General features: G+C 45.9%; 1 protein-coding gene across 2 annotated transcripts; it reads left to right on the top strand.

Moving 5' to 3' along the window:
• Positions 1-209: 209 nt before the first annotated feature.
• On the top strand, positions 210-22626 carry doc2b (double C2-like domains, beta). Of its 2 annotated transcripts, XM_037270443.1 has the most exons (10): positions 210-3258; positions 11717-11796; positions 14177-14200; positions 15642-15716; positions 16479-16588; positions 18173-18299; positions 19128-19285; positions 20357-20438; positions 20846-20942; positions 21007-22626. In XM_037270443.1, exons 1-10 carry the CDS (start codon positions 2973-2975, stop codon positions 21138-21140), a joined length of 1173 nt encoding a protein of 390 aa, XP_037126338.1. In that variant the 5' UTR covers positions 210-2972; the 3' UTR covers positions 21141-22626. The 2 variants fall into 2 exon arrangements, with proteins under 2 accessions (XP_037126338.1, XP_037126339.1); XM_037270444.1 differs by lacking the exon at positions 14177-14200.
• Positions 22627-23221: the final 595 nt, after the last annotated feature.

The raw sequence follows: 23221 nt of genomic DNA, 5'->3' as shown, positions 1-23221 counted from the left end.
TAAAAACCTTTGCCTGGGCAATTAGCAGGGTAACCAACAAGAAAGATGGAAAGCACATTTGTGACATTTCACGTTGGCTGTAAACCAGGCAATTTTATTTTTTTAAATGGATTAATTCGATAAGCAGCATGTTCAAGTCCTACCGTTTGTTAGCTCGCATGCAAAAACTGCTTGCATAAGCGAAGCGGTTAGCATCATGTTATTTCTACCTGCCTGTCTGTGGTTAAGTCAGTAATGCGTGAACCGACATTTGAGTCGTGCAAAACTTGTTCCACATAGCCTGAGCTGGCCGTTAAATTTTTTTTAATTTTCACGCAATCACTTTTTTTTTTTTTTTTTTCTTAGCGTAAACATTATCGCTCTGTATTCATGCATGTTTACAACTGTAGAATTTTGTTTCTTTTTAAAAGATCAGCAAATGTCCGTGTTAACATTGTACGCCACTTAGAACTTGAGTGTGTCAGTGAGCAGTGTAAAAAATTGCAATTATATTCAAGTAGCACTGGTAAAACGGAGACTTTTGCTCATTCTTAATTGCTATCAGTCACTATCCTATTTCCTGGTCAGCGTTAACAAATGTGCGGGTGGTACCGTTGGACTAATTGAGACTGAAAAAGTGAAATTATATCAAAGGACTGCTTCCTTTTTATTTTGGCCTTAATGTTTCCTTTTTGTTTTGTTTTTTTGAAAATCTCGTAAAAACAATTGACCAGTGTTCATGTGCAAGATACTTGGCATGCTAGCGTTTTAGCGGAATGTGAAGACGTTGCCGTTTGTCATTCACGGATTTTTTTTGTCTTTGCGTTGATTTTGGCGCAAAAAGATGAACTTGCCTTACCTTCGACGGGTGATGTTTGCGTCGTTGTTTTCTTGTGAAATCCATGTATAAATATTCATATATATCAACCTTAAATTATTAATTTGAATTACTTTTGTTTGGATACGTAGCGCATCTTGTAGATTCCTTGGACATTTTGACTTGATTTTTATTTTATTTTTAGTCATTCCTGCACCCAAAAAAATCTTTGTATAATTATATTTATGATTAAAATAATTTATTTTTGTCTTTTACGGCAGTGAGCGAAAGGAACAGATGTTTGCCGCAGTTCTCTCAAATAAACATTTGACAATCATTTATCATAAACACTGAATTTATCCTTGGGTGGTTTTATTTAACAAACAAGAAAAAAACCTAACCCATTCTGCTGTTGTTTTCTTGTTCTCTTTTTCAATTCACTTCCATATTATGCACCTGAAGAATGAATTCCAGTCATTTAAAAAAAATTAAATCCCTTGAATTAAATTGTCTTGTTTAGACTTCGTAATTGTCGACCAAAAAGCATTTTTGTCATGCATTGGCAACCATTATTCAAACAATTTCATGAAGCTGTGACCCTAAATCAATGACTCTCGTGACAGTTTTAATCAACAGTTCACTCTAAATCAATCACTCTCACAACAATCATCAGGTGACTTTAAATGTTGCATCTTTTTTAACCACCACGTAAATCAATCCCAAAGGTGACAGTTTATCACCAGGCGACTAGATTATCCACAGTTGATCGAAATCTCACTCATGGAAATTTCATCAATAACCCTGAATAATCAATCTTGCAGCAATCTTATCAATAGTTGACGAAAGCAATCACTCGAGATACCAATTTGCGCCGACGCAGCTCAGGGGGTGTTTTGCGGTTTCCCCACCAGGGGGCAGTGTTGATCTTTTAAAGACACGCTACATTAACCCCCCTACTTTTTTCATCTCCCCCAATTTTGGGAAGAGTTGAAGAAGGGCCATTTTCTTGACAAGATAAAAATCCCTCTAAGCACTTGAGACGCACTCAGGAGCCCTGCTAACATTAAACGCGTCAGAACTTTTTAAGCTGCACTTTTGATTTGGGGGTTTTCCGTGTTTTGACATCTTGTTAACATGTTTGGGAAGAATGGGCACTTGAACCGACCCCCAAATTCCACCCTGCTGTCTCCATACAAATGAACACGTTTGTATTCCAATCTCGAATACAGCCCGTAATGCATGCAAGTAAATGTGCTTTTGCAGATACCACCAGATGGCGCTGCAGCGTTTGTTCACGTGTGTGCCTCTGCTGTGCTATGAAACGTTATAATTTAACTATCAATACATTAAAATACAATTAAAACCAAATTATTGAATACAAGCTGCATCTTCATTACTGTTTCATACTTAAGCATATTTTAACTTTGGGATATGACTATCAATATGTTTACTTTACAAATACGTTGGAACGACTTTGCAGAACATTTCAATTTAAGTGCTTTACCAATATGTTAGAATGCATTTGTCAATACGTTCAAAGGACTATTGATATGGTTGAACGACTGTGAATACGTCTTTGTCAATCCATTTGAACGACTTAACTGGTGCGTTGGAACGCCATAGCTCAGTCCAACCTGTTGACTTCACATGGGCGGTTCCAGGCTTTCCGTAGCGGGTGTTTGTAAATTATTTTCTCTACAGGTGACCCAAAGTCAAAGCCGTTATTGTAGTGCAGTTTGTGATTTCTCCAACCTGTTGCATTTCAAGGGAACGTGTGGGCACTCAAACTTGATGTCCAGATGGACGAGGTTAACGTGGGAATTAAGCACGGTGACGCGGCGGTTCCTGTTTACCGGACGGTTGCTAGGCAGCGACATCAGCTGATTCCCCCCCCTTCCCCGACTAATCCCTTTGCTCTTCCCTCCTCGGCGCACACTCCTGCCTCCGCTCTGGTGCAGATAGGCGGCCAAGGGTGGAGTGCGGGGGGTCTCCAAACAGGAGAGTGGGAAAGGACCCAAGGCGGGAGGGGCGGCATTCAGACGGCGGGGGTGGGGGGGGGCCGCAAAGCGGCATCGCGCGTGTCTGCCCGAGAGAGGAGCTTGTCTTTCTTTTCTTTTGTTTTTGTCCCTTTCTTTCCCGTCAGCGCTGCGCTCGGCAGAAGGCTTGGACCGCATGCATGACACAACGCAAAGGCGAGAAACCCACCATCAGCATCCAGGAGCACATGGCCATTGACGTGTGCCCCGGACCCATCCAGCCCATCAAGCAGATCTCCGACTACTTCCCCCGCTACCCTCGGGGCCTGCCGCCCGTCGGGGCGCCGCGCGCCGCCCTCTGCGCCGCCACCGCCCCGGCCGCCGCCTCGGAAAGTGAGGACAGCCCGGACCGGGCGTTCGCCGGAGCCTCGGCTTCCAGGAGAGATGATGAGCCCGACGTGGAGGCGTACGACTCGGACGACTCCAGTGAGTGATGCGCTGCCGTTTGTTTTCGGCCGCTTGCCAAGCGTCTCCCTGCCTGAGGGATTTTCTTTCTATTTTTTTTTTTTTTTAGTCCCGTCACCTTTTCCATGTTGTCTTTCCGGCGCATGTATTGTGTGTGTGTGTGTGTGTGTGTGTGTGTGTGGCAAGCGGCCGCCTCACAGACAACTGTTGCTCACCTCATCCTTCTCAGGAACATGCATGGCGTTTTAGCACAGCATTTGGCTGCGTGAAGTTTTTTTTTGGACGAGGGGGTGCCTCCAGATTGACTGTGGTAGCATGCAGCAATCTGTAGGGTGCAATTTCATCCACAGGTGAACCCTAAGTCACTCACGACGTGGGAAGCCTCCCCTCACCTAGTGCCCATCCTCCACCGCACTCCACTTCATCTCTTGGAGATGATGTGCCGCTTTAGCTTTCGGAATTTATGCTCAGCTGACTGGAAATGCAGATCCTGCCCCCCCTCCCATCAACCCTACCCTGAAAATCAAATCAATTTTGTGACCTTTTCATCAGCATATGACCCCATGTCAATCCCTTGCACGAACCTGCTCAATTTGACCAGGTAAATCACTTTGACCACAACTTCATTTGCAGGTGACCCGAAACCCCTCTAATGTCATCCCCAGCTGACTGGGAATCAATCAACTTTCATGGTGTCAGACCTCCTTGCAGTTTTTTTTTTTTTTGGCGATGGGGGCTTAATGTGTGACACAAGTCCGTTAATCCCACCGCAGTGGGAGGGGGCAGGGCGTGTGGGCTTTAGAGCCGCTCTAATCCTGAACTGGCCGAAAGGAGGAAGATGATGATGATGATGGGTGAGGGGGTGCAGGCAGATGTTGGATGTTAGAACAGATGCCCTGTTGCGCTACGCAACTTCACTGGCTCCCCTTTCCTGTAATTTGGGGCTGGATGGCAGTGGCGCCACAGTCCATAGTCTGCGCTTGGCTACACTTTTGCCCTAGTGTTGTGAAGATGCTGTGCTAAGATGCGAGGGTGATGTCGGTAAACATTTCAAAACTCGACCTTTTCCAAAACAGATTGGCAAAAAAAGCGAAATGGAGCGCTGAATGTTTGCTATTGCAACGAGGCAGCCGCGACCCAGATCGCCTGTTGTGGGACTCCATTCAGCATGCGCGCTTCCTCTGGGACGGGGCGGGGCTGCATCCCCTGTGAGCCAAATCAACGGGTTGCGGCGGCTAATCTGCATAAAAGCTCAATTCCCCCCCCCCCCCACACAAACACACACACGCGAGACTCATTGTGACTCAACCTTGACTTTCTTAATTGAAGTGCAGCAACGTTTAGGGGGGGGGGGGGGGGCGCAGAGGCCGATTAACGGCTGTCGCCAGCGGGCGGAGGCTATCGCGTCCTCGCCGGTCTGAGGAGAAATAGCGGGCGTGTCCTGTCAAACGCACGACGCTCTCGTGTTTGCAGGAGATAAGCCTCAAAGGCGATTGTTTGGGGCTGTTGAGGGGCGGGGGGCTCACCGGGTGCCGGTTGGATCCCCTCATAGAAAAGCAACGTGCAGTCGGATTGGAGGAGTCCAATTCAAGACTGCTCGCTCATTCAGATCAACTAGAAACAGCCCGATTTGACTCATCTTGACATAATCTGATTCGACTTGTACAAGACGGAGCGATTGGAGACTCGCTCGTGTCATTTGATCGCATCAAACTCCTGACTGCACTGCACACAAAAAGAAGAAGCTAAAGGCTGCGTAAAGATGCCATGGCAGATTAGGACTCGCCAGGCATAAACATTTTCAATTTGTGTCGCGGCTTAAAAGTGCTAAAGTTGGACTTTTTGTCAGACTGCGAGCCTTGTCAAAGCGTTTCTCTCGGTTGGCCGGTAATTGCTTTTTTCATTCAATCCGCATCTGAGAATGCGGCGTCAGTCGCGGAGGTCGCGCCAACCTGACGGTATGTGCAAATAGATCGTTTTCTCAGCCGTGCGGAATGAGACTTCTCCGAGAAGCGCGTACGCATCGATTATCGACGCGCTCGTGCGTCTCACCGGCAAATATCGCAAGACTTCACTGTCAGTTCATTTAACAAAGGAATACTACGTTAGGAAATTTAATGCGTGTGATTTTTTTTTCCTACCTTGTTGCTAACCAAAACAGCAGCACCAACGTGAATATGGCCAACATTTTGGAATCACACAAAACGCACTCAGTCGACCTTCGCTTCCAATTAGAATTGAGCCTTTTAGGGGGGGAGACAGACTGATGACGTTCTGGTGGCCAGCGGGAGACTGATAACTCAGTGAGCGGCACACGCTAGCAGCAACAAAAAACTCCCACTGAAGCCTTCTGCTGGGTGTGTGCGCTTGCTCTCTCAAGGAAACATATGGCATGAAATTACTTGTCATCGCGCTCATTTCGCTTTTCACCAAAAAAACAAAAAAAAAGCCAGTCAAGTTTAAATTTCTGCCCAAAAACAAACTGTTAACCCTCCCAGGGGTCACTCATCAGAATAATTGCAGACTGGTGGGGTCTTTTGTCCTCTAGCCAATTAATTGCGGGCGCCCGGGATTAATTGGAAATGGCCGACCGGACCAAATGTCTAAAAAAAAAAGTCTTTGAATTACTTAGCGGACAAAAATCTACGCGGTGTCTCATTAGCGTGATCTGCATTTCAATTGCAGCAAATGACACCATTGATTTATTCCTCATGTGTAATGAGAGGAATGGCAGGAGGGATTTCGCCGGGGAAATCGCCCCGTCGAGGAGGCGTTTGGTGCGCGCAACTGTAGTTGAAGCAGCTCGAGTACTTTGCCGCTCCTCTCTCCGAGAAGTGCTCTATAAATAAAACAGACTCGCATATTCTAATGGCCCCGTTCACACTTGTAGCCCAATCCAACTAAATCTCTCTTTAGCCATTGGAAAAAAAAGTTCAACAAATTATTAAGGCCTGTAAGTGAGCCAAAAGGAGTTATTTTATTCATGATACTTTTTTCTACAAAATAATTATCTGATTAATGGGTTTATCAATATTTTACTCGGCCAAATAAAATCTGCACAGCCTAAAAATAAAACATATGGGTTACTTGCATGCTCTCCGCAAGCTCTTCTCTCTGCCTTAACAATTTAGTAACGCCTTGATGTGCCTGAATAAAATGTCTTTTATCGGCAATCAATGTCGCATTCATGGAACAAAAGCGAGCCCAGAGTATTTGCTTTGATTTGAAATGTCACTCTGCCTGTTGGCGCTTTTTTCCTTGTGTACCTGAGCCTCCCTCCCGCGGCGCCGTTGGCTCGATGGGCACGCTGAATAGACGCCGGCGAGTAGCGAGGCTTCCGCTCACGCTTTTGCTAGCCCGCATAAAAGGCGCCATTCTTGCGTTCATCCGCGCCATTCTTTGCTGAGGACATATCTATGCGGATGAAATATCCAAGTGCAGACTGTTCCAAACTGTTCATTTGGAAAGGAGTTCAATGGTTCCGCTACCATTTGTGTTCAGACATCAACGCCGATGCTGTTAGTGAAGCCGTCTGTAGCTAGCGTTGGCATTTTGTTATGTGTTAGCATTAAGCTAGTAGTCTCTTCAAAGCAAATAAATAAATTTATCATTGCTAAAAGTGGCGGCAAAGCACTGTTTTTGTCTAAGGGATGCGCCTCAACTCCCATCATTATGGCCCTTCGTATTTACTGGGGCAAGGATTGCGCAACACAGCCAATCGACCGTGTGGGGGGTGAGGGGGTGGGGGGGGGGTTAATCAAGTGATTGAGGTTGGGCTGAAGTGCGCTCACTTCCTCTTCTCTGCAACGTGCACGTCCAAAATGGCTTCTTTCAAAGTGTGTCAGACCAAACAAGGCCATTTCGGGCATTGTGTCGCGAATGTTTTGTAAGGGCTTGAAAAATGGAGGGGAAAAAAAAGATTCTAAATGACGCACGCTGTTTTCAAACAGCTGTTGCGTGGAGCGCTCGAATGAGGTGGAAAGAACTCGGTGACACCGGTGGCATGTTACGGCGGCAACCCGTTTAAACATCCATCTTTACCGCTTTTCCCCACGGGGCGTGCTGGAGCCTATCCCAGCAGTAGACGGGGGACACCCTGGACCGGTTGTCAGCCAATCGCAGGGCCCGGAGAAAACACACGCAGGCACGGGGAGAACATGCAAACTCCACACAGGGAGGGCCGGAGGTGGAATTGAACCCACACCCTCTGAGCTGTGAGGGGGACGTGGTAACCAGTGCCCTACCGAGCCACCCCCGTTTAAATAGTTGTAGGAAATTGTAGAAATAGTTTATTGGAATGGGGGAGGGCTTGTTAATAACACTGTCGAAAAAAGAAAAATTGAATGCACATTGTGCTGCTCCTTCTATCTTGCACACGCCACCTGGAGCGACCGCTCCATCTTGTGCGGGCGAGCGATCCACAACGCAGCCGCCCACCACACATCCTTGTTTATTTACAGCCCGTGTTTGTTTCCCTTTTGTGATACCCCCCCAAGCCAATCAAGCTATAACTCTCGCGGCGACCCCTAACCCGAAGCTTGTTTGCTGTCTGGGCCAGTGACGCCCTGATGTAGTGCTTCAATTTGAAAGCGCCACGCGCTTGGAACGCCCCCAGAAGCCGTACGATGCCTCAATGCTTTTCATTTGTTTTTTATGGCCCACTTGTGCAAAATGTCGGCTTCAAACCAAAATGGCAGACTCGGCGTTTAGTTCTTTTTCCGGGCATCATGTTATGATAAGAATGTCAACTCAGTTTCACCTTGACTGGTGATACTTGTCTATGGTTAATTTTGTAAGTGGAAACTTTTTCAGATACAAATTTGCCTCAAAATGGCTGCTTCAAACTAAAATGGCTGACATTCGAGGAGTGTTTTTGCATGTGTCTTGTTATGATCGACACGTTCGCCCGATTTTATGGATCTTTTTTTTTTTTCTTCGGCTCTGTGGTGTCAGAAAACAGTAAAAAATAATTCAACAAACAAGCAATGGCCCCAAATAAAAACACACGTCCACTAATCACACGAGGACGCGCGTGATTGTGTTGGACTTGGCCTCGTTAGCGTCTTGATTACTGAGATTTGCTGTCCGCGACGGCGGTGGCAAATTGTTGACAACAAAGCCCGATCATTTGTCCGCGGCGCAAACATGAATGAATCGGGTGGGGGCGGGGGGCGCTCTGTACAAGTCCAACGTAATTACAAAGCAGCCAGCGAAAAAATAATAATGAACGGACGCTAATTAGAATGCGATGTGGAAGGAATTGCTCTAATGCAGTAGTACCACAGAATTCTGAGCTATTCAGTGAACAGTTTTTTATGAAAAAAATTACAATAGGAAACATTTGTAAAACAGGTTTTGTGACTTGTAGAATTCATGGAAATCCCCCGCCAGCGCTCGTGAAAATAAGCGCGACAAATGGCAGCGCCAGGAAATAGACCGCGCCTCGGTTCATTTTCCGCGTGACCCCCCCGTCCCCACCTCCAATCTTCCGCAACCGGCCATTTATTTCCTCCCCAGGCCGATATTAAATCAAGACCGCGGCGGCCTATTTGACGGGCCGCCTCATCCGTCGGCCGGACTCGCTCACTTCCTGGCAACCAACCGGATTAGTCGCGCTGCTTTGGGGGAAGAGCCAGAGTGTGGCCAGATAGCGTAATTCGTTTACAGGCGCGTAATGCATGCATGTGGCCGGACCAAACGTGCACACGCCTGCACACGCACGGTTTTCTAGGTAGGGTTTCAAATTAGGGTTTTAAGCCGAGGCTCAGGGTATCTGACGTGGAAGCAGCCATCAAGCGCTCCAGCGTCCAAACATTGTATCCCATGTAAAAGCTTTGACAGCGCGCAGAGCGGTGGCGAGTCTTTTGGGCGTTTAGCAAGCTTTTCCAGGCACAAAGTATCTCGCCGTGTCGTCTGCGCCGCCGGAGGGAAGGCGAAATCCCGTAATGGACAATAACGTGCGTTGTGATGGCCCGATAAGCCGCCAGAGCGGGCAAACGCACGAGCGTGTGGCGCGATTACTGTCAAAAAGCAGCCCAGCCCAGCTGCTGCTGAAAATCAGGGCGCGTGACGGAAAAAATGAAGATCGACGCTCATCCCACCCCTCCAAAAATAAAAAACGACGCTAGTTTTGGCACAAGACTTTGCGCGTATTGTCATAGGCTAGACAAGTCAAAGTCCCCCATTTAGCAAATTAGGGTTTCAAATTAAGGTTTCAAATCTTAGTTCTGGCTTTAAATCAGGGTCGTGGTTTGAAGGTAGGCTTCCAGCAACTTCTCCGGCATTTATTTGAGGCAGGTGTTTATTTTTCTCAAGTACATGCCACCATTTGAATGCCCATTATTCCCCTCCTTGTATCAAAAAAAAAAACAGCCTTGGGCCACACACTGGCATCCATTGCAGTGAAAGTGAATCATCAAGCAGGCTCCCAAAGCTGTTTCTTGTTCCTCGCCTGGCGTTGACCCACCGGGCCTCCTCCCGTTGCACGCCGCCGTCTGTTCCTTTCTCGAGGCGTTTAATAGTCGTCTGCGGGTGGCCCATGCAAAAATACTGGCTAATGTGCTCGATGCAAAACATGTCTTGCGCCCCCGCCGTCGTTGGTTTTTTATCACCAGCCTCATCGAGTCCGCTTTTGTTACCTCTGCTTGCTTCCTGTCAACATTTCCGCCAAAAAATCAAAATAAGTAAGGTCAACAGCTGATTATAATCGGCTTTATTTGTCTTGATATATTCTTTTCAAGCTCATTTTAACAAAATGGTTTTTTTTTTGCTCCAAATAAAGGCCTGGCGCGCGTTCGCATGGACGACGAGGCGTTCGTAAGCGCAGCGTGCGCAGCCTTTCCGAATACACACTTAGACGTTGACGTGATCCTCATGTCAATTCAGTGCTACAATGCGTGTTGCCATGCCGCTTGATATGTGTCTCGCTACCTACGCCCCTGCTAACACCTCGCTGTCCTCATATCGCTAATACCGCTAAAATGCGTCTTTTATTCCTGACGGGGGAAGGCGGGGGGGCAGAAGCTTAAGGTCCACTTGTTGTCATTTAATACACTTTACGGATCTTCCTCAGTTGTCATGGCAACACCTTTAGTGTCAGGCAATTCACGCGTCGCACTTTTTTATCAGCTCACTCCGCAGGAGCCTCCGTGCCCGTGACGACCGAGGCGGTGGCAAACAACCGTGCGGCCATGTGGTTTTGTGGCCTTGTGATCAAGGTCTACCTGTTGGCCGGGTCGCCTCGACCCGCCTTGGATGACCCGCCTCGAGTTCATTCAAAATAGCTGGGTTTATTTTGAGAGTTCTCGCAAAGGTGCTCGTCAAGTATGACGGGTGTGTGATGCGGATTTGTACGCGGGAATGCTCCTCGCAGCGCTATCGGGAGCATTCCGGTAGACTTCCAGGTCCGCATCCGCCCCGACTGACAGTTTTGCAGCCCGTTTTCGATATTTTTAGTAGCTTTTGAGGCGATAGAATGCTTCTCCAACTCTCCGCTGAGTGCGATGAGTCACAATCACACCTGCCGGAAAAAGCAGGCGCAAATCGACACATCGACTGCTCGCCGGAAGAGTTTTTTTAGCTACATGCGGCAACAATGGTAGCAAAGTTCAGAATCAATATGACGGAAACAGATTTTAAGCAAGATTTGGTGATTCTTTGTGACTTTGTAATCGTGGAGTGCCCCAGGGGTCAATCCTCGAACCCCTGTTGTTCAGTCTTCATTCATTACAGTTTCTTTGCTTTAGGGAATTATGAACTGTCAATTTTTCACAATTTGTAACAGAGGTAGGTCCAAAAAAAGCAAAACAAGTCACCTGTAGAGTTGCGAAACGTCACTTCAAACATGGCCAATGTTTGCCCATGCGTTCCTTCCTCGACCCTAATTGCGAATAACGACGAGGAGGGTGAAAATTGCAACGAAGCGGCAAGGCATGTAATTCTCGATCAGTATGCAAATGTGCGAATCATTGTGGTGGCGCTTGTGTCAAGTGCGGAGCCTTCTTTCTATTTGCCCCCCCCCTCTCACCCTTGAGGTTAACGCCAGATTGTCGTGTCAAGTGTGCGTGTCTGGCAAATTCTAAAACAACTTGCTCTTTCCATCCCTCTGAAATCATCTCTGCTAATAAGCAAAACAAACAACACATTTTTTTTTTTTTTTTTTTTAAATGAACAGATCGTGTCGTCCCACTCTAATGAGGAGGAAGTAATGGGAAGCCGCAGCAAAGCAGGCGAGAAAATTGCTCATTGCGGCCTGGCACAGGCGAGCAGGTTAACACTCGAGCACTTGTTCCTTCCGAGCGCACGGTGCCCAACTAAGTGTGGCCAGTGTCTTCTATTTACTTCTCAGGAATGGCAAGACAAAGTTTGGCTCCTCGCCATCTTTTTCGTTCTTTCTTCTTCTCGTAATCGCCGCCGGCGTCGCAACGCAGAAAGCTTGCAAATTGAGCAACAATTTGAATTTTTTTTTTCCCCCTTGCAGCCACGCTGGGAACGCTGGACTTCAGCTTGCTGTATGACCAGGAGCACAATGCTCTGCACTGCACCATTAACAAAGCCAAGGTAAGCGTTGGTTCCATCTGTCGCCCATTTGAAATTTGAAGGATGAAAAAAGATTTCTAGTAGACACAGGAAGCCTGCCGTTTTGTTTGAAGCAGCCATTCCAAGGCCATTTTGGTCAATGATGGGTGTTTTTGAGTTTGGGGGAAAACAATCTGTTGGTTAGCAATTTGAGATTTGGTGGGCATGTCTACCAGTCGTGGACCCACAAAAAATCAATTTCCTAAAAAGCACAGGAAGTCTGCCAATTTTGTTTTCATGTTACCATTTTTGGGCTCACTCTGGTCCATCACCATGCCAGTAGCGCTACCCGGAAATTTGTTTTCATCCTGGAGTCGGCAATCAAATTGACCAATTGAGCGTGACTCCGCCCCAACTAGCCTCTGCTTGCCCATTTTGTGTTTATATAAAAAGCAGACATTCTGGTAACCTTTCCCACAGGCATCATTTTTGATACGGCGCTAAATTTGAAAGATCAATTGGCCATTGAAAATGTAAATTTTGCAGCAGTGACAGACGGCTGACATTTTCCCTTTACTGATGCATAAACAGCAGCGGAGAGCGGCAGGGGGAATCGAAGCCAAATTTGCATAACGCCGCTGACACGCTTTCAATATGTTGCCCGCGTCAATATTAATACGACACCGCGTGAATATTTTTTGCCGTCCTACGCGCCTTAACACATCCTGCGGCGGGAAAGACGTCTGTTTCTCATTTAACCTCTGCGGATTAAATATAAAAAAGGAAATAATCCAACGGCGAGCAGAAGGGAGGAAGAAATGTGTTTCTTTTTCCCCGTAGCTTCCATTTCTGCGGCCATATCGCTTTCTCCCGCAGGTCATTCCGGGTTTTCGCCTCAGCGCTGCCGAGTGGCCGCGATGGCTCCCTGATTTATAGCACCTTTTTTGCAGAGCCTTTTGTTTTGTCTTGACAACTTGAGGAAACCGTCAGACAAGGACACCAGCCGGAATTAATTTTACGACTCCATCGATGTGGCAAACGTTGACTTTTTCTTTTCCCCGTCTACCTTCAAGTCAGGCCACACTGTCATCGGGCTTGCGTAACCATTAGCACGTGTTTTACATGCTAATGCGTCAAAGGCACAAAATGTTACCTCCGCAACTCGCCTTGATTAAAGCAATTACCACCCCTGCCTTCTCCGTCGCTTTTCATTCTCAGACAAATGAGGTTATTTCCACTCCCCCGTCTGGCTTTGAGTGCACGAAGGACCAAAAAAATGTCTCCTACACACACACACCACCCCCGCTAGGCTCCCTTTCTCTGGCGCTAATTAAATCAAGGCCAAATCGAGGTGTTTTGTTTGGTCAGGCAGCTTTTGGAGGAAGTCGAAAACAAGGCTGCTTACACTCTGGTCCGCTTTAATCGAAGCTCAATTGTGGCGATGAAGTCGGTGAGTCTGCTCACCAAAATGAGCCCAAGATAACCAAAATGGTAGACTTCTTGTGCATTTTTAAGCCATGGCTTTTTTTTGTGGGTCTACTCGAGAAAGACAAACACCCCGGAGAAACTGATTTTAGGGGATGCAATTTATTCTTGTCGTGCTTTATGGCAAACCATGAAGTTTTACAAAATGGCGGATGAATTCCTGCGCCTTTTTTGCCGTTCTGCTCATGGTAGACATGGCCACCAAATTGCATGCCCCTAAGGGTCAACTAGTTGGATGTATCAAGAAATAAGAGGCACCTGCGACTCAGCGGTGTGTTTTCATGAATGAACACGTCGGGTGAGTCAGACGCTGTGTCAGCATTGAATGGAAGGTCCAAGCTCGACCTGTTAATTCCTCGCCGCCTACGCTGCAACCTACCTTGACACACCAGCTGCCGTCTTTTCATGAGACCCTCCCTCCTGCGGTTTGCCCTTTTGTTTTCCCTGCAGAGAGAACACAAAATGCGCCAGTTTTTTTTTTTCTTTTCCAATTTCCCCAGTTGTAAATTGCAATTCTAAAGCCTTGATTCTTTTTTTTTTTTCATGTGCTGCTGTTCTCCAAGTGTCAAGCTTGTTTGAATGTTGATAAGTTGACAGAGCATCCATGCTAATTTGCATGGCAGTTCATTTTGTACGTTTGCCTCGAGCTAATTTTTTTGGTTCATTGGCAACGATGCGGAAGGAATTTGTTATTTGGTCAAAGTTTTTGTCGGTAGATTGCGATCAGAAATCAAGCCCAAAGTGTCCTTTGGAGGTTCCATTTATCTTTTACTTTCTATCTTATTGTTTCTTATCTTGTGCAATTACTTTGATTTATGTCACATTCCTGTTTTCAATCTCATGACTTTATTTCCCCCCCTCTTTTCTTCCCCAACTCAACTTTTTTTTTTGCATGCTCTCTGTGTTGCCATGCACACACACACACGTGCACAAACAGCTCCCTGTTCCCAGATACAAGAAGGTAAGCCTGCAAGATAAGCCGCAATCGTTGACTCAATCGTTCCGTCTTATCTCCACAAGCATCCCCAACCACCAGTGGACCCCGATTGACATCCCACCTCCAACTCCCGCCCCGTTCGCCCCTGACTTCCCTCATTGTGATTCCACACCTGAACCTTCTCTACGGTCACTCCCAAACATCAAAAAATGAAAACATAACTCCAATAAAATAATCTGTTAAAAATCTGCAATGCAATGCACTGCAGAGATGCGTCTCCATTATGCCTCAGCCGCCTTGGCTGCTTTGTTTTCCTTCTCAAATAAATGCCTTTCCATCAACACGGCCTGTCCCCGCGCGACCCCAAGCCGTAACTCCTCGGTGATCGGTCGGGCCCATCTGCCCGGCTGGCTACAATACACGACGTCAAGACCGCAGGTGCTCCCCCCCCAACTCAATCACCCCCCCCCCCCCCAGCCTCCAGCCTTAACCCCACGCTCCATGTTGCGCAGAGGTGGCAAGTGCCAAGTCGAAATACCGGCACACAAAAATTTGCCAATAAGTGACAGTCACTCAAAAAGAATTCTAAATATGTAAACATTTCTTTCTACTCCTACTTAAGAACATTTCAAGCTAAACTTTTTTTTTTTTTTTTTTTTTTAACTCCAGTAGTATCTTTATTTCTCCGCAAGTACAGAGCGTGAGTAAATTTACCACCGCTGATGGTCCTGTCGCAGCGCTCCTGTTATTTTCCGTGATTGATGCCTCGTCCGCCTGGGTGTCACCAGCCCGGTCAGATATGATAATGAAGACGTATGCCGCGCTGATGAGGAGGCTGATAGCGACACGGGGAAATCAAAGTGGATCTGTATGTGTGTGCGCACACACAAAAAACGCACTTGGTTTGAATCACAAATGACTGCTGAGACTCAATAGCTTTATCACGTGCCACATATTTTATTAACATGCTTTTTTTTTTAACTTAACACATGTTAAAAATAAATCACTTATCCCGCCAGCCTCCCGTTTCCCCAAACCATACGTCTCTCATTTAAATCTGTCTTTCCAACTGTTAGCATTTGATCAATTCCACTTTTTTGAAGTGTCAGACCGCTTAGAAAATGCGGACTGAAACCGAGGCAACTTATTAGCGATTAAGCGCCAGCAGATGTTTCTCGGTCTTGCCCGCGGCCATTAGCGACATCGTGATGCATGTCGCCCATCTGCCGTGTTGCCGCGGTCGTCCGTCTCTAATGAATCGCTAATTACGATCAAGTGAGTGTCCGAAAGCGCGCGCTGATGCAGATGTCCCTTGGGCTGAAAAGTCTGTTCTTAGCAAGAGTAAATGACCACCGTAAAAGTACAATTATTAATTTAACTTGTGTACTTGTATTGATTAAACTCCTGGACTGTACTAATATGTCTGTTGCTGATATTATTTATTTATTTGTTTTCTTCTGGGCAGGGGCTCAAGCCAATGGACCACAACGGGCTTTCGGACCCCTACGTCAAGCTGCACCTACTACCCGGTGCCAGTAAGGTATGTTTTCACCTTGGCGGCAAAAAAAGATTTTCTGTCAAAGGTATCTACAAAAAACTCAATCTGACTTCAGGCTTGGAAAAAAAAATCCAACTTTTATTCTCACCATGTTGACACTATTTAAAAAGACTGACATTGTATGCTAAAAATATGTACTTTTATCTTTAGATAGACTGTTTTTAAATCTAAAAAATGAAATTTATTCTGAAAGTAGCAACACAATTTTGTTGAAAATATGCCATTTTTTTGTCTTACGGCAAATGTGTGACAAGATGAGGGCTTGTGCAATGACAAAAGAACACCAAGCTGCCATAAATGAATTTTGCCGTTGAAATTGAATTTTGCGACCCCCGTTCAGCATCACATGCCGGTGCGAAGGCCCCGCCAAGGTCAAGGTGCTCGTTCGGGAACACCTTGAGTTTTTCCAATGCGCCACCTGAGCGTCATTAGACGGATTGTTGGCAGGGCGGCGCAAAGCTCGGAGCTGCGCCGCCGCACGTTGAATTCCAATGCGCTGGCGCGCCAGACGGGTGTCAACACGGTCAGAAAAAAATGAAAGCTCAGATCGAGCCGACTGCATCTGCGGAATGAAGTCGTTGCCGTCATAAATCTCCCAATGGGAACCGACAACTTCGGGTTGTTTGTTTTATATCGGCTCAAACGGCCTGAGTCAAAATACCACGAGAACGTTTTTTTGTATTTCGGAGATAGTTTTAAGTTATAATATTTAAAAAACAAAAAAAAAATACGTCTGTCTGGCAGGCCAACAAACTTCGGACCAAGACCCTGCACAACACGCTCAACCCCGTCTGGAGCGAGACGCTGACCTACTACGGCATCACCGATGAGGACATGGTCCGCAAAACACTCAGGTGCTCCTTGCTTGACCCTTGACCTTTTGGGTTGGTCCACTCACGATGGACGCAGCTACCAAGTCTTCTTAGACGGAGACTTTCTTTGTTTTTGTTTTTCTAATTCTGATTCTGGCTTCCTTGGGGAGAAAAATTCTCATGAGTCAGACTTTCTGTAAAAACAAAACCATTTTTTTGAAGAAGAATAATCTTTCTTTTCTCGTCCTTGTTGGATTGTCCTCAACTTCCAAATGTGGCGGTAGTCATGGAAACGGCTTTTAAACGCTTTCAAAAGAAATCCTGGGCTGCGCGTTACTTTATTTGCAACGCATACGATTATACAACCAACTTGATAAAGATAAAGGTCACACTTTGTACCTTGCGTAACATCACTGTTGCTTTTTCAACATGTGAAACAGTCCAGATTTTGTTCTCTGGATTTTTTTTGTTTAGCTCTTTACAAATGTCAGTCACGCTGAAAAAGAAAACTCCCTCCATGGAAGTCCATTTTCATCGTTGCCATTATGACTCACCGTGTAAAAAAAAAAAAGAAAAAGACTTAGCGGCTAATGGGATTCATTTCATCATTCAGACGGCGCTTCATTAATTGCCGTCCTTATTCAAAACGCCGAGTTGTTGTTTGAAGAGGTGGAGATTGTGCAGTCACTCATTAATTTGAGATAAGTCCATCTCATTATATTTCATCATCAGGCTGCCGTAGGCTCCTTCGCTCTTCAATTGAGCATATGCAACAGAATGTAAAGATCCAAATGAGGTTTGTTATGATAGAAATATATTTTATTAAATATTGTTTTGCAGTCTATACTGTACGAGCTAGCTCAAATTTCTTCTTTGGTGTAGTACCACATTGTGCCGCAATATTTATCGGCAGCACTGAGCTATACTGGAAGATACGCAAATAGAAGAAAAACAAGACTTGGCTGCGCTCTTGGGTGAGCTACAGTCAAATAACGAAGCTTGCTTTTATTTGCTGCGAGCTGTTGAGAATGTCGTGGAGTGAATTTATTGTTTGTAGCAGCGCGGCCTTATCAACACTCTCCAAACACACTTTGTGTCTGTTTGTTTGAATGTGTGTGTGTGTGTGTGTGTCATCACACGGCCGCCGTCCAGCGCTGATGAAGCCTTTTCACAAACAATCAGCACTGAGCGAAGCCCTCGCACATTTCCACAGTGCACATCATTTCTTTGGCTAAATTGAATTCAGCAGCACCTGTCCATCCGGCACCACTTCACTTGTGTGTGTGTGTGTGTGTTGTCCTTTTTTTTTTTTTCTTTTTCTTGTCATTTCATGGTAATGACGTAAAAGATAGGAGCCAAAAGCAAAGGCCAGGCGTAAGAGCTGGAAACGCACATTTGGTGGACGAATTGTCAGTGTAGTTTGAGTCATTGAATCAAATTAGAGTAGTCTGCAGTGCTAACTTGAGTCAGTGAATCGAATCATCTGACTCGGCGGCGTTTCATCCCAGTCCCCTTAACCCGAGTCGGTGAAGCCACCGTGACTTTTGTCCGCAGCATTTTTGGGCAACCCGATTCGCTCACCCGAATCACTTGAGCTGAATCATCTGAGTCGTATCCTTCTGCTAGGATTTCCGTGTGTGACGAGGACAAATTCCGCCACAACGAGTTCATCGGTGAGACGCGAATCCCTCTCAAGAAGCTGAAGCCCAATCAGACCAAGACCTTCAACAACTGCCTGGAAAAGCAGCTACCCGTAAGTAGCTCTTTTTATTGATTCATTTAGTTTTGTTTACCAGCGAGTCGGACCAAATTGATGTCAGACATTTTGGTCAGGTGCCTCATCCGTCCGTCCGCCACGCGAGTGAGCTACGGGAGAACGGCCAGGCGGAAGCGTGTTGGCATGCCGACGTGATGTCTGAGTAGTTTCCCGCTGTGGACGCAGGCGGTGCGGACGTGTTGCGCTCCCACGCAAAATTATGCGCAAGAGCGGGATGCTGAGGGAAGCAGGCTGACGAACGAATCTTTTCCCACCATCAAGTGCTAAAGTCAAGCGAGCACTCCTCCCCTCCAGTGATTTGAAGTCGCCAGCTTTGCGCATTTTCTAATCATTTGCAAACAGACAAAACTCGCTGGTCCAAATGAGTTAGCGGGCATCCATTGGAAATGGCTCGAATTAACAGAAAAAGCCTGCATTTGCACTTTCAACTGGCTTGATGGCTGGCTATCTTTTTTTTTTTCTTCCTGTTTGTTCCTGTTTTTTTTGTCTCCCAAAGGCTATGTGTGCATTTTATGTCGCTGATGCGGCTTTTTTTCTGGCAGCATTTGATTGAAAAAATGTGGTGTGGAGGGACGGTATATTCACACAATCAGCGGCTGCAGGGTCACTCGCCGGGAAATTGCATTGCGGGGCTTCTGCAAAAAAAAAAAGTTCTACCGAGTGAGTGGCGAGAGCTTTGTATGTGCGTGTGTACGATAAGAGACTTCCCACCCAACCTTACTTTTCTTAGATCACTTAAGGAGGATGAATCCTAATTTTAAACCTGGGAAAACCGTTTTCATGTGTTTTTTTTTGTCCTCCCAGGTGAACAAGACAGAGGACAAGTCACTGGAGGAGCGAGGGCGCATCATGATCTCCCTCAAGTACAACACGCTCAAGTCGTGCTTGGTGGTGGGCATCATACGCTGTGCCCACCTTGCCGCCATGGACGCCAACGGCTTCTCAGACCCCTACGTCAAAACGTACGTACTTAAGCATCTGGGCCCAAAATGGCCGTGTGTTTTTTTTTTGTGGGTCCGGTCATGGAGGACATGCCAACCAAATTTCATGTTGCATCGACTAACCGACTTCAGGTGCTAAATTTTCAAATTGTTGGTTTTGACACGGGACTCCATTGACAAAATGTCCTTGACTACCTTAAACCCTATCACCCCAAAATAATAAGCGCATTGTGTTTTAGCGCAAGCCTCATGTTCACTCGCTGTCCTAATACATCGTTATCACCTCACTTCAGACGCTTGCGCTGAAAGGAGGTCCCATTCGTCTGTGATTAGTGGCAGAAAAGCTACAATTTCAAGGAGCGTTCTTCCTCTTCGTTTTGTTTTGTGTGCGTGTCGTTTTATCACACCTGAGCATTTCCTCACGCTTTGATCCGGCCAGGCAATTAATTTCCGACAGCTAGCACAGCGTACACCTCCGGAACAAAAGCATCGGGAGAGGACCATCGTTGTCCGATAGATTTGAAGAGCATGAAGGACACAATGACATAGGTGTCAATTTGAAAAAAATATATATATATTATTTATATCTACAATGAATACAAATTTTATAATTTTACATCACAGATGGCTTTATTTTGGTGGGGTAGAAATGATCAAATTTGACCAGTGTGAATTTATTTGGGTTCTCTTTTACCGACTCGTTGGCCCTCGTGGTCGCTCGTCTGGTTTTGATGCCAAGGCAATTACGTTTGCCACCGCATCGTCCTCATCAACAACACGCAGTGTTTGTTACCTTGGGAAATTGAAATTGGAATCAGTGTGTGTCTATAAAAAGGGTGAGAGAAAAAAAAAGAACTAATCAGCAGTGGAATGGCGCATATGGCAATGAGAGCGGGTTGAGGACGGGTCCAACTGGCCGTTGCATCGATGCAAAAATTCTAAATACGTTTATCTGCATTATTTCTTTGTGTATTTTCTTTTTGGCGTCTGCCGATGTGACATAAAGTGGCAGCGTCTGCTACGAAGGGCAGAGCCACAGCTCCCCCTGGGGGCGTTAAATCGGTAATTTACAGCCTGTTGCGCTCTTGGCAGGTACCTGAAGCCCGACGAGAACAAAAAGTCCAAACACAAGACGGCCGTCAAGAAGAAGACGCTCAATCCCGAGTTCAACGAGGTACCAACTGCAGTGAGCCTGACTTGTGTGATTCGGTTTTGTGATGGATTGTAATATTTCACTAGGGCTCGTGATATTTTTTTATTTTCCTTTAACAACATTGGTGCATGTAGGAGCACCCCCCCCCCCTCCCCTACCTGGCCAAATCCACTCAAAGGCCAGCGGCTTGACATTTGCTTTGACATTTTTCCCCACTCGTATTCCGCCGTCACCTCTTGGCCTTTCCTTCCGACACAAACGTCCTAGATTGCTTTGATTTTAAGGCAATGTAGCAAGTTTGGCTTTTACAACTCATAAACAGAGCAGACACTTTTTGGGGGGGGGTGAATAATGAGCTTCTTGGAGAAATTGAACTGTCTGATTCAAAGTGGGAACGTCTAACTAACCGGGGAACTGCTTTTGCGCAGGAGTTCTGTTACGACATTAAGTACGCGGATCTTACCAAGAAGACCCTGGAGGTGACCGTGTGGGACTACGACATCGGCAAGTCCAACGATTTCATCGGTAAGTTGGATCCCTCCGCGGCCGCAAAGATCCCGATGACTTAAGCCTTGTTCCCTGACTCCAGGCGGCGTCTCTCTGGGCATCAACGCCAATGGGGAGCGACTCAGGCACTGGTTCGACTGCCTCAAGAACAAGGACAAGAAAATCGAGCGCTGGCACACGCTGACCAACGAGCTACCCGGCTCCCTAAATGACTGAATGTCCCTCATCTCGCCCACAGACCCGACCCCGCCGTCCCAGCACATGCCTGCATTCACCTCAACCATCCTTCCTTCCTCGCTTCCTTTCATTCGTCCTCCCGTGTCTAAATGCCACCGACACGGAATGAGCGCTTTGGTCGCCGCTGGTACAAAAGCAGTAGCAGTGTTCATTCATAACCATGATACGGAATTTGGGGAAAATTTTTCCACATTCACGTGCATGGCCGGCCGGCATTTTGCCAACATTTATTTCTCTCCCGCCTTGTTACGGCAGCTAAATGGGAGGCTGGCCGGTTTGGCTCCAATGCGTCACGTGAGCAGAATGTAGAACCCTCGCGCATTAAGTGGGCTGAGAATGTGCACCTCAGTGCTCGGATCATGTCGTGATTTCGAGGCCCCTTACCCCCCCCCACCCCTTCGCTTTGTTGGATTTGATTTTCACGGGAGCAACAGGCGAGGTCGCGAGGGCCGGGTGTGACCCTGATGAGTTGAGGCAGAGATACACGTAGCGTTTTTTGTCCGTCACTTATTTATGAGTCTGAATGCGCGGCGTGACCTTTTGAGTGCAGATGCTGCCTTTGCGCAAAGACGTGCAAGACTGCCGGTCAAGCACCTGGCATGGTTTTCTGATTTTTTTTTTTTATACATTTTATTTGGACTCAATTGTATTTTATTTTTGATGGTATTTTATTTTAAATGTATATCATTTGGCTTCTTTTATTGTTTTTTTAATTCAAATTTTTGGTTTTATTTTTAATAATTTTATTTATCATTGTTTTGTGGTATATTTAATTTTTTTAAATTTATTTAAAGACAATTTATTGTGTTGATTTCCCCAGTTAAGTTGTTGTTTTTCAGTTGTAATTGTATTTTAATGTAACTGTTTTATGTAGATTAACTGCATATTTTACATTTTTGTTTATTTCAAGTAATTTATTTTTAGTTGCTGGTTTTATGTTGAAATCCAGTTTGACTCCCATTTTAAGTTATGAATAGCCTACGCTATTGTTGGCAAACTGTTTTACATGATTTTGATGACTATTATTTGTGCCCCCCCGCTGCTCTATATTGATCCCAATAATCACCGTCTCCTCCAATAAGCGACAGCCTGACCGACATTTACCGACTTAAAGCGACGATGTGATTTTGCAAGCAGTCTGCCTTTGTATGCAAGCTCGATATTCTGAAAAAGAAAACCAAAAAAAAAAAAAATGCATGCGTCAGGTCCTTGTTTTTGTCATGAGATAACCTAATGTTTGATACTGTTTTCTGTATTTGCAAAAAACAAACAAACCAAAAAAAAAAAGTTCAAATTGAATGCGCAAATGATGACAATGCTTTCTTCTGGACTCCATTTTGTACCCGTTTGGCTGCCGTGTGTGACTTTGATGTGAATTTTGTTGGTTTGTCTGAATGTTTGTATGAGTTATGATGTTACTGCATTATGTCAAATTATATTTTGATCACACTAAAAAAAAAAAAAAGATTAAAGTGGTTCCGTTTGCACCAAAGACCTATTTATTTGAGTTTTGGCACCCTCTATCGGTGGCGTTCAATACTGCAACCAAATGCATGAACAGCAGACAGGTGTTGAAATGGCCAAAAATTATTTTGCGTTAGGTGGCAAAATGGACAGAAGATCGAGCCTGTGGGAAAGTGCAGTTTTTTGTTTTATTGTTTTTATTTGTCATTTCTGGTTCCACCTGAAAGATTCCCTGCACACCAAGGGCCTCGCTCAAACCAAACCATAAGTGTCAATGTTCTAAACTTTCTGCTTTTAGGACCAGGAGAGCCGGGAAACTTTCTGCAAGCACACGAGCGACCCCGGGCGGACCCAGAAATAGCAAAATACGCAAGAACAGCATTTCCCATCCGCCCCGTTTCTTAGCTGAAGCCCCGCCCCTGTCCGTTTGAATGACAGGTTGTTTGTTTCGCTGAGAGCAGCTGCTGACTATTCCAGTCCGAGAGCAAACACGAGCAGCGTTCAGGCAGGCAGGCAGCGATCTGCAGCCTCTGCCGCTCAGCCATTCAGGACCTGCAACAATTGTCCCAAATAGTAAAGGAAGAGTTTTCCGTTTT

Source organism: Syngnathus acus, chromosome 14 (genome assembly GCF_901709675.1).
Source record: "Syngnathus acus chromosome 14, fSynAcu1.2, whole genome shotgun sequence".
Classification (NCBI taxonomy): Eukaryota; Metazoa; Chordata; class Actinopteri; order Syngnathiformes; family Syngnathidae; genus Syngnathus; species Syngnathus acus.
This window is presented reverse-complemented; position numbering and strand designations above follow the sequence as displayed.